The sequence below is a fragment of the Gossypium hirsutum genome, chromosome D05 (assembly GCF_007990345.1).
Source record: "Gossypium hirsutum isolate 1008001.06 chromosome D05, Gossypium_hirsutum_v2.1, whole genome shotgun sequence".
NCBI lineage: Eukaryota > Viridiplantae > Streptophyta > Magnoliopsida > Malvales > Malvaceae > Gossypium > Gossypium hirsutum.
This window is the reverse complement of record NC_053441.1, coordinates 22,159,388-22,176,076: the sequence shown is the minus strand read 5'-3', so window position 1 is coordinate 22,176,076 and position 16,689 is coordinate 22,159,388. Positions and strand designations below refer to the sequence as shown.

The following is a 16,689-nucleotide window of genomic DNA, read 5'->3' as shown; positions in this document are numbered from 1 at the left end:
AGGTTCTAGATACCCTTTTTCAGTAGGGTCTAGACATTGCCATTGATGAAGAGAAACCAGATGATGTACAGGAGAAAGATTAGAAGGCGATCAATCGGTTGGCATGTGGCACAATTCGATCATGCCTTTCTCGAGAGCAGAGGTATGCTTTTTCAAAGGAGACTTCTGCAAATAAGTTGTGGGTGGCACTTGAAGAAAATTTTTTGAAGAAAAACAGTCAAAATAAGCTCCACTTGAAGAAAAGACTGTTTCGCTTCACATACGTCCCAAGTACCACAATGAATGATCACATCACCAAATTTAATCAGTTAGTCACTGATTTGCTGAATATGGATGAGACATTCAAAGACGAAGATTTGGCTTTGATGCTGTTGGGGTCACTTCCTGAGGAGTTTGAGTTCCTAGAAACTACTCTACTTCATGGCAGGAGTGATATATCTCTGAGTGAAGTCTGTGCGGCCTTATACAGTTATGAACAGAGAAAGAGGGACAAACAGAAAAACTCAATCAGAGATACAGAAGCTTTAGTAGTCCGAGATCGTTCATACACTCGGAAGAAAACTTAAAAGGGGAGATCAAAGTCAAAGTCCAGACTCGGGAAAGATGAATGTGCTTTTTGTCATGAGAAAGGCCACTGGAAGAAAAATTGTCCAAAGCTGAAGAATAAGGGAAAAGCTGCTGTAGATGCTTGTGTTGCTAAGCATGATATTAATGACTTTGAACTATCACTGGTTGCATCATCATCGTCGTTCCATTCAGATGAGTGGATATTGGATTCGGGTTGTACCTATCATATGTCCCCTAACCGGGAGTGGTTCTCTGATTTAGTAGAACTAAATGGAGGAGTTGTTTATATGGGCAATGACAATGCCTGTAAAACTGTTGGGATAGGTTCAATCCAATTAAAGAATCAAGATGGATCAACCAGAGTTCTGACTGATGTTCGGTATGTGCCCAGTTTGAAGAAAAATCTCATCTCATTGGGAGCCTTGGAATCCAATGGTTCAGTTGTTACTATGAGAGATGAGATTTTGAAAGTGACATCTGGCGCACTTGTGATATTGAAGGGCATCAGGAAAAATAACTTGTATTACTACCAAGGTAGTACAGTTATTGGAGCAGTCGCTACAGCTTCCGGTAACAAAGAATTGGACTCAATGCAGTTGTGGCATATGAAGTTGGGACATGCCAGCGAAAAATCCTTGCAAATTCTGGCAAAGCAAGGATTGTTGAAAGGTGCAAAGGCTTACAAATTAAAATTTTGCGAGCATTGTGTTCTGGGAAAGCAAAAGAGAGTGAAATTCGGTACTGCTATCCATAATACAAAAGGTATTTTGGAATATGTTCACTCAGATGTGTGGGGGCCTTCCAAGACACCTTCATTGGGAGGAAAACACTACTTTGTTACTTTTGTTGATGACTTTTCCAGAAGATTTTGGGTGTATACCATGAGAACTAAGGATGAAGTGCTTAGAGTTTTTCTTAAATGGAAAACTATGATCGAAAACCAGACTGGTAAGAAAATCAAGTGGCTTGGGACGGACAATGGAGGGGAATATAAAAGTGATCCGTTCTTCGATGTGTGCCAAGAGTATGGTATTATTCGACACTTCACAGTTAGGGATACACCACAGCAGAATGGATTGGCAGAGCGTATGAATCGAACATTGCTGGAGAAAGTTCGATGTATGTTGTCCAATGCTGGGTTGGGCAAGCAATTTTGGGCTGAGGCTGTGACATACGCTGGCCATCTTGTTAATCGTTTGCCATCATCTGCATTAGAAAGAAAAACTCCTATGGAGGTATGGTCTGGAAAACCGGCTACAGATTATGATTCCTTACATGTGTTTGGATCCACTGCATATTACCATGTGAAGGAGTCAAAGTTAGATCCGAGGGCAAAGAAAGCTCTCTTTATGGGAATCACTTCTGGAGTGAAGGGATTTCGTCTTTGGTGCTTAAGCACAAAGAAAATGATCTGTAGCAGAGATGTTACCTTTGATGAATCTGCCACATTGAAAAAGGTAGCAGATAAAGATATTCAGACGAGCAATACTCCACAGCAGGTGGAGTGTACTCCAAAACAGGTGGAGTTTGAGCAGATGGGGATTTGCCCAGTTAATAAGTTTAATTCTCCAGCCACAATGGAGGAATTAGAGGTTGAAGAGGTTCTGACCCAAGAACCACTAAGTACACCAGAACCAGTTGCAGTTGCAAGGCCACGGAGAGAAATTCGTAAACCTGCTCGATTTACTGATATGGTGGCCTACGCCCTTCCCGTTGTTGATGATATTCCTATCACTTATCAAGAAGCAATGCAAAGCTTAGAAAGTGATAAATGGAAAAGCGCCATGGATGAAGAAATGCAGTCTCTCCTGAAGAATAATACTTGGGAATTGGCGCAATTACCGAAAGGTAAAAGGGCAATCGGATGCAAGTGGGTATTCGCAAAGAAAGATGGATCTCCTAGCAAGAAGGATATTCGCTACAAGGCAAGATTGGTAGCTAAAGGCTACGCTCAGAAGGAGGGAATTGACTACAATGATGTATTTTCCCCTGTTGTGAAGCATTCCTCCATTAGAATTTTGTTGGCCTTGGTAGCATAGTTGAATTTGGAGCTAGCTCAACTTGATGTTAAGACGGCTTTCTTGCATGGTGAGTTAGAAGAGGAGATCTATATGACTCAGCCCGAAGGATACACAGATGCTGGTGGTAGAAATTGGGTTTGTAAGCTGAACAAATCGCTATATGGATTGAAGCAATCCCCGAGGCAGTGGTACAAGCGATTTGATAGCTTTATGAGAAGGCAGAAGTACACAAGAAGCAAATATGACAATTGTGTATATTTGCAGAAGCTGCATGACGGATCTTTCATTTATCTACTCTTGTATGTTGATGATATGTTAATCGCTTCGAAGAGCCAAAATGAGATAGATAAGCTGAAGGCTCAGTTGAATCAAGAGTTCGAGATGAAAGATCTAGGTGAGGCCAAGAAGATTTTCGGCATGGAGATAAGTAGAGATAGACCGAGAGGCAAGCTCTATTTAAATCAGAAGCAATATCTGAAAAAGGTATTACAATATTTTGGTGTAAATGAAAACACAAAACATGTAAGTACCCCACTTGCTTCTCATTTGAAACTTAGTGCTCAATTATCTCCGAAGACTGAAGATGAAAGAGAATATATGGCGAAAGTCCCATATGCTAATGCAGTTGGGAGTTTGATGTATGCGATGGTGTGTACGAGGCCTGACATTTCACAAGCTGTTGGAGTTGTGAGCAGGTATATGCATGATCCTGGAAAAGGACATTGGCAAGCTGTGAAATGGATTCTACGGTATCTTCGAAAAACCGTAGATGTTGGTTTAATTTTTGAACAGGATGAAGCACTTGGTCAGTTTGTAGTTGGATATGTTGATTCCGACTTTGCTGGTGATTTAGATAAACGTCGTTCAACTACGGGGTATCTGTTTACTCTTGCGAAAGCCCCAGTGAGTTGGAAGTCTACCTTACAGCCTACAGTAGCTGTGTCTACTACAGAGGCAGAGTATATGGCAGTTACAGAAGCTGTTAAGGAGGCTATTTGGCTTAATGGATTATTGAAAGACTTGGGAGTTGTTCAAAGTCACATTAGTCTATATTGTGACAGTCAGAGTGCTATTCATTTAGCGAAAAATCAAGTCTATCATTCAAGAACCAAGCATATCAACGTAAGATATCACTTTGTGCGGGAAGTCTTTGAAAAAGGAAAAATTCTACTTCAGAAGATTCCGACAGCAGATAATCCCGCAGATATGATGACCAAAGTGGTAACAACAATCAAGTTTAATCATTGTTTGAACTTGATTAACATCCTGAGAATTTGAGCACCTACAGGTGTATGGCGCTCGAGAGCGCATTTAGAGGCACTACAAAAGATAACTTTATCGAATTTGGGGAGTTGAAGGAAGTGTGTGAAGATGTGATTATCCTAATCAAATCTTCAAGGTGGAGATTGTTGAAAGGTCAACAAAGGTAGGAAGCAACTTGTTAAAAAGGTTGAGCAAGTTGCACCGAATGTTGAAAAGTTGAATGGGATAATTGCAATTTTGGTCCCTAATTTTTTAGGCCATTTGCAAGTTAGTCCCTGAACTTCAACTATAAATAGGCCTTTTCATTTTTCATTTCAACCATCCCAACCAATCTTTCTCTCTTAGTTTTCTCTCTTCTCCCATTTGAGAATTCTTAAGGAATTCTATTTGTTTGTAATACTTTGGAGATAGTAAAGTTATCATCTGGTGTTAGTGCCCGAGGACGTAGGTATAATTTACCGAACCTCGTTAAATCTCTTGTGTTCTTTCTTGTCCTATTTTTCTTTCAATAGTTGAGGGTATAATAGTAGTATTTAATTGTGCTATTAAATTACTATAGAAGGGATATTCTGTCTAAGGAAAGACTTGGTATTTAAGAGATCCATGTGATCCACCTCTCTTCCCTGGGAATTGAACTTTGTGTGATTTTTTAGTACAATAATTTACACGCTTCCGACCCTATTGGAACAACATTATTATCATATTTCTGAATGATTTTATATTCACCACTCAATATGGAAAAAGATATAAGTTGTTGCTATAGCTCAAAATTGATAAGTTTACCCTCCATTGGCTGCCATTATTTTTGGCCATAGCTTTAATTGGCCTCTGAATCTCCGGGTTTTCAACATTCCTAAAGGATGGTCCATGAGAACCAAGGACAATATCACAATTTCTACCGCTCCAAATTTAGATATCATTTCCTAACATTCATACATCTCTCTTTCTTTAGGCTTTTTTCAGAAATAATCTAAATAAATTATTTACGAAAATGACCCACTTGCAAAATCATGTACAAGAATGATCTGTTTTGAACAGGAACTTTGGTGTCATCGTTGCCATTGGCGGCACCGACCTGAAATGTGATTATATAAAACATTCAAGAACTTAATAAAACAATTACCCTTTTTAGTTTAATCTATTTGCATGTTAGATCTATCTCCTTTCAAAATTATATTTAAATAGTCCTTACAAAATATAAGAATCATTTATTTTTTTAACAACTATAAATTTAAAAAATTATAGAGAATTATAATGAAGTGAAAATTTTTTACTTAAAACTTGAAGTAATAATAATGCAAATATTTTCGGGGTTTTGTTACCTACTTCTCGTACTGTACCCTTTTTCGGTATCATATGTTGGTTCTGATCATAATCGAACATATTAAAATGACTATAAAAATATTTTATTATTTGAATTGAAACTATTAAATTTACCATTTACTCTGACGAAGGTCTGATCTGAATGGACTTGTATAAGAAATTAAAAAAAAAAAAATCAAACCAGGGTTCGGATTGGCCCTGGCTACGAACACCCTTGCAAGCCAGCCTTTTACTTGATGACATCTTCAAATTGACTTTGGATAACGAATTAGGGTACCCAATTTTCAATCCATTTTTAATTTATTTTGTGAAAAACTTAACTTACTAATTTTAAATATTTAAACAATTTGAATATTTATTAATTTCTAGCGGAATTAAAATAGATAATAATAAATAAATAAAATTGGATAATGCAAATATTAAGCAATACCTTATTTTATCTCACTGTTCTTAATATTTTTGTATTTGTTTATATTTTAAAAAATTAACTAAGGACTTATCCATAAATAATGATAAGAGTTTGAGTAGGATTATAATGTAATGAGTAAACATGCAATTTACCTATTTGGTGTAGAATTGTTGAAGAAATAGGAAAAAATTAACAAATAATAGTCGGTGATTTCTATTTTCTCAATTCCTTATAAAAAAATTAAGCCCCCAAATCTATACTATTTGTATTTACACTCTCATACACTAACTGCGATTCTGAGAAACCCTTCAACGATCAAAGAAGTTGCAAGATAATAGCAATGGCGGCTTCCATTTACCGCATCAAGTTGAGGGAAGTAACCAATAATCTTGAAGTACAACAACATTGTAGTCATATCCCACATGACTTTTTCAACATAGTTGTGAGGATTCGTTTCGTTTCATCTCTTAATAGGGAAACAAGGTTAGGGAGTTTCAATAAGTCCGTCACATATCGTCGAGACACCATTTTATCCGGCAAAGACGGTCCCAACATTCTACTCTCCTTGTTAGAAAGAATGGGTGCACCTCTAGACTACATTCGGACCCTCATTGTTCCTAGTATCTTGTCTTATGCACGACAGATTCATAGTAACCCCATTAACTCTACACGTAAACTCATTTCCTTCGACGTGGAAGTAATCATCAAGGTGCCGGTTAATGTTGATGATGAGGCTGACGATGATGATGATGATGAGGTCAATGAGCCGAATGACGATGACGACGATGATGGGGATGCATTGAATTTCAAGCCTGCTACATATTTTTCGGTTCAAACTTTGAGAAGGTATAAATGGGGTGATGATGAAGAACAAGATTGTTTGCCTTTGAAGAAGAGGAGGAGATTGCGTGGGGGTTTTTAGCTCAACGAACAAAGAATGTGCTATCTGTCTCAATGAGTTCTCGGAGGGTGACGAGGTTGCCTCGATGCCATGCACACATGTGTTCCATGATGGTTGCATTGTTAAGTGGTTGAAGACCAGTCACCTGTGCCCGTTGTGCCGGTTCCAAATGCCAACTTGATTCCATTTATTTCTATTATCTCATCTATGTAAATTTTTGCATCTCAGATAGTATCTAATACTATCTAATTGTAAGCTTCATGAATGGATTGAAATAACAATTCTAAATTGCAGTATATCGTGTATATATATATTTGTAATTTGATAAATGCAACACAGATTGAAAATATTTTCATAACTATGGTTGAAGTGAAAAATTATCTCATATTAACTAGTCAAGGATTTGAGTACATCCTATAAAGTAAGGATTTTGAGATGTATTTTTTTAGAAGACAAAATTATGAGTACAACTTTTGGGTTTTTAAAGTAGATAATATTTAATATAAAAAAATATTTATTTCATCGTAATGATATTGTATATAAGAATTCATTCTGAACTGAATTATAGAATCGCACCATGCAGTGGTAATCCATCTTCATCAACCTTTGCAACAGAATTATAGAATTCCTACATGCCCGCTTCTTCAAGTGAGGGACCATGTTACAAATCTTTGCATCAACATTCTGCTTTCATATCGTAAAATTTGCGCCACAGTATCATCAACTGGACAGCTTATTCTTCCTGAGGCTCTTAAGCTTCTCCCTCTATATACTCTTGGTATAAATATTTCTTTTTGTTAATTTATCTACTTGATCCATATCTCATTCATTTCCATTATTATTATTTTAGCTAATCTTCATCTTCAAACTTGCTCTTCCATTTTGGCAAATCCTGTGGCAGAAACTCAGACATCTTGTCAAGGAAAAATTGAAGTATTTTTCATCTGTTGATAAACATTGTCTTTTCCTTTCTTCAGCATTAATCAAGTGTAGAGGGTTGCGAAATGATGGCAGAATAGATGACCGTTTCTTCTGGTTCAATTATGGTTCCTCCCTTTCTACTCCTTTGGCAATCCCATTGGTTTATCCCAGGATGTTTGCCATCCACAATGTTGATACAAAGGTAATAAAATTTCTAGTTGGCTTATGGTCCAAAGTGTTTTAACCATGCCAACAGACAATTTATGCTTGCTGGACAGGATGGGGATGAATCTGTTCTTCCTCCTACAGTCCCACTTTCTAGTGAACATGTCTGTGATGATGGAATCTATCTTCTTGAGAATGGTGAGGACGCTTTAATATATTTTGGAAGCTCAGTGGATTCAAGTATCTTGCAACAACTTTTTGGCTTTACCTCAGTCGACGAAGTACCCACTCAGGTACTTTGTTTTACTTCCGTTTTTTTTAAATCCTCATTAATTCGTTAATTTATTATAAACAACTTGTTAAGCACCTGAAATTGTATTTCCTGATTTTTCAGGTTTTTGTCTGCTGAAAATAAGCTTAGGATATTTTTTATATTTAAATACTAATTAACTCAAATGGTCCATTGTATATTGAATTGACCTCATCCGGGTTATGATTTGAAATTGCTATTAAACTACCTGTATGGTGAATTTTGTGTGCCACTCCGCATGCTGTTTCATTTTCCTTCCATTAATAGTGAGAATTTTTCTTTGTTATTTATGGAGTACTTGATTTTTGGATTGGATGAGTAGAGTCTTGAAAACTGTTTTGCTTGATGACTGACTAGTATGGCAGTCAAATGGGTGACCCTGGATTCAAATGTTAGGATTACGGGGTTAGGTTATCCCCTGTAAATATGGTTCACTTTTAAGCTTTATTCAGTGTCTAGACCCTTTCACTTACCCTGTACAGACATTAACGCTCTTTTGTCAACATTGTATGTTCAGTTTGTGATGCAGCAATTTTCCAATCCTTTATCAAAGAACTTCAATGATGTAGTCAATGTGATTCGCCAACAAAGATGCTCCTACCTTCGGTATGATTAATGGTGGTTTCTTTAGTGTTATTTTACTCCAAAAGGAACAGTTTCTGTTCCATCTCCTTCATAGCCAAATTGAACACCATTTCTCTGTTTAATACAATTTTATCTTTACATTCTCTCATTTTCTGTTGCAGCTTCGCATTGTGCAAGAAGGGGGATCCGTCGGGTAAGTGCATTGAACTTCCTTCTCACGCAAAACTATGATATGGTTAAATAAATTATCCTAGTCAGCTGAGCCACTGGTGTAGTGACAAAAGTCCAGGTTCAAATCCTGGACACCATTCCCCCACCACCTCCTTACAAAAGTATTAAATATATCCTATGTAGAATATTTTGACCGAAATAGCCATGGATTCTTCCAACATGCATCATATAAACTTTTCTCAACTATGTAATAGAGAGAGGTTGTTTAATTCTTGTCCGAGAGTTTTTGCCTTGGTTTTATTGCGACAATGAAGCAAATTGCTTCTATGGTTGCAGGTTTCGTATTGTCAGAGTAGTTGGTATATAATCATTTCTATTTTAGAAAAAAAGAAAAGAAAAGCAAATATATTAGGGGATTCTGTTGCGCGGAAGCGTGTGAAAGAGTAAAATTATTGTACTGAAAAATCACACTAAGTTCAATTCCCAGGAAAGAGAGATAGATCACGAAAATCACTTAAATACCAAGTCTTTCCTAGTCAGAATATCCCTCTATCGTAATTTAATAGCACAATAAATCACTACAATCACATTCACAAAATATGCAAAACAAATAATAAAGAACACCAGAATTTTAACGAGGTTCAGCAAATTTTGCCTACGTCCTCGGGCACTACCAAATATATTTCACTCCAAAAATTACAAGTGAAATTTACAAATAGAGAGAGAGAATAATGCCTTAAGTAGAGACTGACAATTATGGGATGAAGAAAGTAAGAAATGGTTAAGCCTATTTATAGTTGAGGTTTAAGGATCAACTTGCAATGTCCCTATACAATTAGGGACCAAAATTGCAATTATCCCATGCCAACTTTTAACCCAACTTGCCAACCAATCTTACTTTCTACTTTCGGTGCCCACCCTTTTTGACTTTTCAAACAATGTGGGTGGGTTCCAATAATCTCCACCTTGAAGATTTGATTAGGATAATCTTATCTTCACACAATTCTTTCTGCCTTTGACAACAATACTTGATAGTGCCTTCTTCAACTGTTAAACTTGCAGGATATTAATCAAGTTCAAACAATGTTCGAACTTGGTTGATGTTACCACCTTGGTCATCATATCTGCGGGATTATCTGCAGTCTTGATCTTCTGAAGACAAATTTTCCCCTCTTCAATAATTTCCCGCACAAAATGGAATCGTACGTCGATATGTTTTGTACGTGCATGATAGACTTGATTCTTTGCTAAATGAATAGCACTTTGACTATCACAATACACGTTAATATGCTCCTGAACCAACCCCAAGGTTTTAGCCATACCTTGTAACCAAATAGCCTCCTTTACAGCCTCTGTTACAGCCATGTACTCGGCTTCTGTGGTTGACAATGCAACTGTAGACTGTAGTGTAGACTTCCAACTTATTGGTCCTCCAGCAAGTGTAAACACATAACCGGTGGTTGATCTTCGCTTGTCCAAATCACCGGCATAGTCAGAATCAACGTACCCAATAACACCTTTACCAAGTGTATTATCCTGCTTGAACAGTAATCCAACATCCACGGTCTTCTGAATATACCGTAGAATCCATTTCACAGCTTGCCAATGTCCTTTTCCAGGATTATGCATATACCTGCTCACTATACTAACTGCCTGTGAAATGTCGGGTCTTGTACACACCATTGCATACATCAAGCTACCCACTGCATTAGAATACGGAACTTGCAACATGTATTCTCGTTCCGTATTCGTCGAAGGAGATAGTTGTGCAGAAAGCTTGAAATGAGAAGCCAACGGGGTACTTACAGGTTTTGTCTGCTCGTTCATGCCAAACTGCTGTAGTACCTTTTTCAAATACTGCTTCTGAGACAAGCTAACTCTATCATGAGCTCTATCTCTCCATATTTCCATGCCGAGAATCTTTTTAGCTTCTCCTAGATCTTTCATCTCAAACTCGAGATTGAGTTGAGTCTTCAATCTTTCAATCTCAACTTTGCTCTTAGATGCTATTAGCATATCATTAACATATAAGAGCAAGTATATGAAAGTTCCTTCTTGTAGCTTCTGAAAATACACGCAATGATCAAATTTACTTCTTGTGTACCTTTGCCTTTTCATGAACTGATCAAATCGCTTGTACCACTGCCTCGGAGATTGCTTCAATCCATAAAGCGACTTTGTCAGTTTGCAAACCCAATTTTCTTTTCCAGCAACCTTGAATCCATCTGGCTGAGTCATATAGATTTCCTCTTCCAAATCACCGTGTAAAAACGCGGTCTTCACATCAAGCTGAACTAGTTCAAGATCATATTGCGCAACCAAGGCTAGCAAAATCCGAATAGACGAATGCTTCACAACTGGAGAAAACACTTCATTGTAGTCTATTCCTTCTTTCTGAGCGTAACCCTTTGCTACTAATCTAGCCTTGTATCGAATTTCATTTTTATCAGGAAATCCTTCCTTCTTTGCATATACCCATTTGCATCCAATTGCCTTCTTTCCCTTGGGTAGTGTCACCAACTCCCAGGTCTTATTTTTATGAAGAGACTGCATTTCTTCATTCATTGCTTGCTTCCACTTTACACCATCAGGGTTACTTATTACTTCTGTGTAAGTAGAAGGAACATCATCATCTGTAATTGGAAGTGCATAGGCCACTATATCATCAAAGCGAGCAGGCTTACGAATCTCTCTTCTTGGCCTTCTATATGCAATTGAATCTTGTTGCTGTAGAGGTTCTTGGGTAGGAACCTCTTTATCATTTGTCCTTCAATATTAGCTGGATCATCGTTAACCTTTTCAAGCTCTACCTGCTGCAAAGTACTACTGGTTTTGTCATCCTTTTGTGAATCCTTGTACTTCAACATGGTTGATTCATCAAAAGTCACATCTCTACTGAAAACAATCTTCCTTGTATCAGGACACCAGAGACGATATCCTTTTACTCCATCAGTTATACCCAAGAATAATGCTTTCTTTGCTCTTGGGTCTAACTTAGATTCTTTTACATGATAATATGCAGTGGAACCAAATACATGTAAAGAATCATAATCAGTAGCAGATTTACCAGTCCACATCTCCATAGGAGTTTTTCCATTTATTCCAGCTGATGGCAAACGGTTAATTAGATGGCACGCATATGTAACTGCCTCAGCCTAAAATTCTTTGCCCAATCCAGCATTGGACAACATACATCGAACTTTCTCCAGTATAGTTTGATTCATTCGTTCTGCCACCCCATTTTGCTGTGGTGTATCCCGAACAGTGAAGTGTTGCACAATGCCCTCATCTTGGCATACTTGTAGAAATGGATCGTTTTTGTACTCAGTACCATTATCTGATCGAAGTCGTTTGACCTTTCGACCAGTCTGAGTCTCCACCATCTTCTTCCATTTCAGAAATGCATCCAAAACTTCACTTTTTCTTTTCATTAGATACACCCATACTTTTCTTGAATAATCATCAACAAAAGTAACAAAATAGTGCATACCTCCCAAAGAAGCTACTTTGGTAGGTCCCCACACATCACTGTGAACGTAGTCCAGAATTCCTTTCATATTGTGAATTGCTGGACCAAATTTTACCCTCTTCTGCTTGCCCAGAACACAATGTTCACAGAATTCTATTTTGCAAGAATTTGCACCTTTCAATAAGCCTTGCTTCACCAATGTCTGCAAAGCTTTTTCACCAGCATGTCCCAATCGCATATGCCATAATCTGGTAGCCTCTGAATCTACATCTTTTGTAGAAACTGTTGATGTTGATCCAATAACTGTACTTCTATTTTAAAAATACAAGTTATTTCTTCTTGTGCCTTTCATCACCGTCAGTTGCACAGCTACTACTTTTAGTAATCCATCTCTCAAAGTGATTGTGAGCCCTTTAGATTCTAGGGCACCTAATGAGATGAGATTTTTCTTCAGGCTAGGTACGTAGCGAACATCTGTCAAAACTTGGATTGAGCCGTCGTGATTCTTCAATTGGACTGTACCCACTCCCATTGTCTTACAAGCACTATCATTGCCCATAAGAACAATTCCACCTTCTAGCTCTTTAAGACTAGAAAACCAGTCCTTATTAGGACACATATGGTAAGTACATCCTGAATCCAAAATCCACTCATCCGTTTGACATGCCATTGCCATGCCAACCAAGCTAAAGTCTGACTCCTCATCATGCTCCGCTACACATGCATTAGAAATAGCCTTGCCCTTTTGTAGCTTAGGACAATTCTTTTTCCAATGCCCTTTTTCACGGCAAAAGGCACATTCATCTTTGGCGGGTCTCCCTTTGGACTTTCCCCTTCTACCAGATTTGCTGCTGTGTGAACGACCTCTTACTGTTAAGACTTCTGCGGTTGTATCTCTGTGATCTCTTTTATCTTTCTTTCGAGTCTCAGATCTATACAACGCACTACAGACTGCATCAAATGTGATCGTGTCCTTCCCATGAAGCAATGTGGTGGTAAGATGATCATATTCATCAGGAAGGGAATTCAACAACAATAATGCCTTGTCTTCATCTTCAAATTTCTCATTCAAATTTAGCAAGTCTGCTAAAATTTTATTGAATGAGTTCACATGGTCATTCATCGACATACCGGGTGCATACGTGAATCGATAAAGTTTCTTTTTCATATAAAGCCTATTTTCAAGACTTTTCGTTAGAAACTTTTCTTCCAGTGTATCCCATAACTTCTTCGCTGATGTCTCTCTCATGACAGAGTACTTCTGCTCTTTGGCCAAACATAGGTGGATTGTACCACACGCCTGTCTATTGATCTTGGCCCACTCCTTGTCATCCATCTTGTCAGGTTTTTCTTCAAGGGCTATATCTAGCTCTTGCTGACATAAGACATCTAGGATCTCACATTGCCACATACCAAAATTATTGGTACCGTCAAATTTCTCTACTTCAAATTTTGCATTTGTCACAGTAGTCATTGCTGATGACGATGCTGCTGTCATTTTTCTCCTCAATCCCAACTACTGTATACGTGAACAGTACAGTATACGTGAATAGTGCTGTATACGTGAATAGTACCGTATATGTGAATAGTGCCATATATGTGAATAGTACCGTATACGTGAATAGTACCGTATACGTGAATAGTACTGTAAACGGTCGTATTCCCCAAGTACGAACCTGGCTCTGGTACCAATTGTTACGCGGAAGCGTGTGAAAGAGTAAAATTATTGTACTGAAAAATCACACTAAGTTCAATTCCCAGGAAAGAGAGGTAGATCACGAAAATCACTTAAATACCAAGTCTTTCCTAGCCAGAATATCCCTCTATCGTAATTTAATAGCACAATAAATCACTACAATCACATTCACAAAATATGCAAAACAAATAATAAAGAACACCAGAATTTTAACGAGGTTCAGCAAATTTTGCCTACGTCCTCGGGCACTACCAAATATATTTCACTCCAAAAATTACAAGTGAAATTTACAAATAGAGAGAGAGAATAATGCCTTAAGTAGAGAATGGCAATTATGGGATGAAGAAAGTAAGAAATGGTTAGGCCTATTTATAGTTGAGGTTTAAGGATCAACTTGCAATGTCCCTATACAATTAGGGACCAAAATTGCAATTATCCCATGCCAACTTTTAACCCAACTTGCCAACCAATCTTACTTTCTACTTTCGGTGCCCACCCTTTTTGACTTTTCAAACAATGTGGGTGGGTTCCAATAGATTCTCATGATTGAATTTCTACATTTTCAGGAATGGCGTTCGTATCTTGCATGGTAGAAGACAAGAATGCAAATGGGCCATCTTATGTGGAGTTTCTTGTACATATTCATCGGCAAATCCAAATGAAAATGTCTTGATAAGTTTCAAGCTTCCTCAACAACAGGTATTCAATTTTGATTTGGGATTTTGCATGAAGAAGAAAGAATCCGAGTGGCCTCCTGCTCGGAGTTTCTTGTACATATACTGTGCGGCGACTGGAGTGAAAGTTTTACAGAATGTTTTATGCTTTTTACAGTTGGCTTCACAAGTAGTGATGGCACTTGGAGATCAAAAGCTGCACACAAACATTGTAATTTCATATCTTATATCAATTATTTATTTCCTGGAACCCCAATTTTGAGCTAAACAAAGGTTCTTAATTGTACCCAACTTTGGCAGTGAGGTACTTGAATTACTAATAATGCAATTATTTTCGGCTTTTTGTTACCTACTTCTCCTAGTCTTTCCGATAATGAACTATCCAAATTTCAATTTGACTTTGGATAATGAATCAGGGTACCCAAATTTCAACCCTTTTTTTTTAATTTATGTTTTAAAAATTAACTTACTAAATTTAAATATTTATTAATTTCAAGCTGGATTAGATTTTTTTTAATTTAAAATAGAGAATACTAAATAAATGAAATCCGATAATGCAAATATCCAGCCTTATCCTATCCTATTCGACGGTCCTTAATATTCCTACATTTGTTTATATTTTAAAAATTTAACTAAGAACTTATCCATAAATAAGGATTTGAGTTTGAGTAGGATTATAATGTAATATGTAAACATGCAATTTACCTATTTGGTGTAGAATTGTAGAAGAAATAGGAAAAATTAAGCCCCTATAAAAAACTAATCCCATAACTTTATATCATTTGTATTCACTCTCAACATCAAAAAGGTTGCAAGATAATAGCAATGGCGGCTTCCATTTACCGTATCAAGCTAAGGGAAGTAACCAATAATCTTGAAGTACAACAACATTATAGTCATATCCCATATGACTTTTTCAACATAGTTGTGGGGATTCGTTTCGTTTCATCTCTTAATAGGGAAACAATGTTAGGAAGTTTCAATGACCGTCACATATTGTCGGGACACCATTTTATCCGACAAAGACGGCCCCAACATCCTACTCTCCTTGTTTGAAAGAACGGGTGCACCTCTAGGCTACATTCGGACCTTCATCATTCCTGGTATTTTGTCTTATGCACGGTAGTTACATAGTAACCCCCTTAACTTTGCACGTAAACTCATTTCCTTTGAAGTGGAAGTATTCATCAAGGTGCTGGTTGATAATTTTGATGATGAGGCCGATGAACCGAATGGCAATGACAATGATGATGGTGATGGTGATGATGAGGACACATTGAATTTCAAGCCTGCTACATGTTTGTCGGTTCAAGCTTTGAGAAGGTATAAATGGGGTGATGATGAAGAACAAGATCGCCTGCCTTTGAAGAAGAGGAGGAGATTACGTGAGGGTTTGAACTCAACGAACAAAGAATGTGCTATCTGCCTCGATGAGTTCTCGGAGGGTGACGAGGTTGCCTCGATGCCATGTACACATGTGTTCCATGATGGTTGCATCATTAAGTGGTTGAAGACCAGTCACCTGTGCCCGTTGTGCCGGTTCCAGATGCCAACTTGATTCCATTTTCTTCTTTTACTATCTTGACGAAAGATGTAAATTTTCACATCTTAGTTAGTATCTAATACTATCTAATTGTAAGTTTCATGAATAGATTTAAAACACGAGTTTATGAGAAAGGAGCAAATATGACTCCATTGCTTACAGGTTTCTTACTGTCGGAATAATTGGTATATAAAAAAAATGCAATTATTTGTAATCATTGTTACTAATGATATGGTTTATTGCAAAAATAGGTTAATCAAATAAATTGTTTGCAAATTCACGAGCATGGCAGAACATAATTACATTTTGTTTATCCCTGCACCATTCTAAAGCTATCTGCACACATTTAAATGCCAAAATCTCAGCATATCAATGCCACTCTGCTTCACAATTGCAATTATAAGCTTTTTAATATCGCATCTTACCTCTTCTTCTTCTTTTTTCTAAATTAAATGCTTTCAAGATTTGTTGATGAGGTGTTCGCAAGGTTGAGATTTTCGATTTTAAATGTCTGGATTCGAATTTCATCATATAAAAATTCATGTACAGACTAATTAATTAATTAGTTGAGTTGAGTTTAAGTAGTATTAAATTATACAATATTTATAACGGTGGATTCAGATTAAAACTGTTGTTCATATAATAGTTGCATGAAACAGTTGAGTGTGTTT

At 37.2% G+C, this 16,689-nt stretch overlaps 1 protein-coding gene across 1 annotated transcript; it reads left to right on the top strand.

Annotated features, from left to right (window-relative positions):
• The first annotated feature begins 5,923 nt into the window (after positions 1–5,923).
• Positions 5,924–14,823, top strand: LOC107943996 (protein transport protein Sec24-like At4g32640). The gene is made up of 7 exons (XM_041092676.1): positions 5,924–6,497; positions 7,053–7,262; positions 7,462–7,607; positions 7,684–7,863; positions 8,398–8,486; positions 8,627–8,658; positions 14,368–14,823. The coding sequence occupies exons 1-7, from the start codon at positions 5,924–5,926 to the stop codon at positions 14,472–14,474; spliced, it is 1,338 nt and encodes a 445-aa protein (XP_040948610.1). The 3' UTR covers positions 14,475–14,823.
• The last annotated feature ends 1,866 nt before the right edge of the window (positions 14,824–16,689 follow it).

Bases quoted from the DNA above. Each gene is read 5' to 3' on its own strand.
- LOC107943996 (XM_041092676.1), top strand. From the start codon at position 5,924: ATGGCGGCTTCCATTTACCGCATCAAGTTGAGGGAAGTAACCAATAAT. The intron at 8,487-8,626 runs GTATGATTAATG...TTTCTGTTGCAG, and splicing joins CAAAGATGCTCCTACCTTCG to CTTCGCATTGTGCAAGAAGG. The intron at 8,659-14,367 runs GTAAGTGCATTG...CTACATTTTCAG, and splicing joins CAAGAAGGGGGATCCGTCGG to GAATGGCGTTCGTATCTTGC.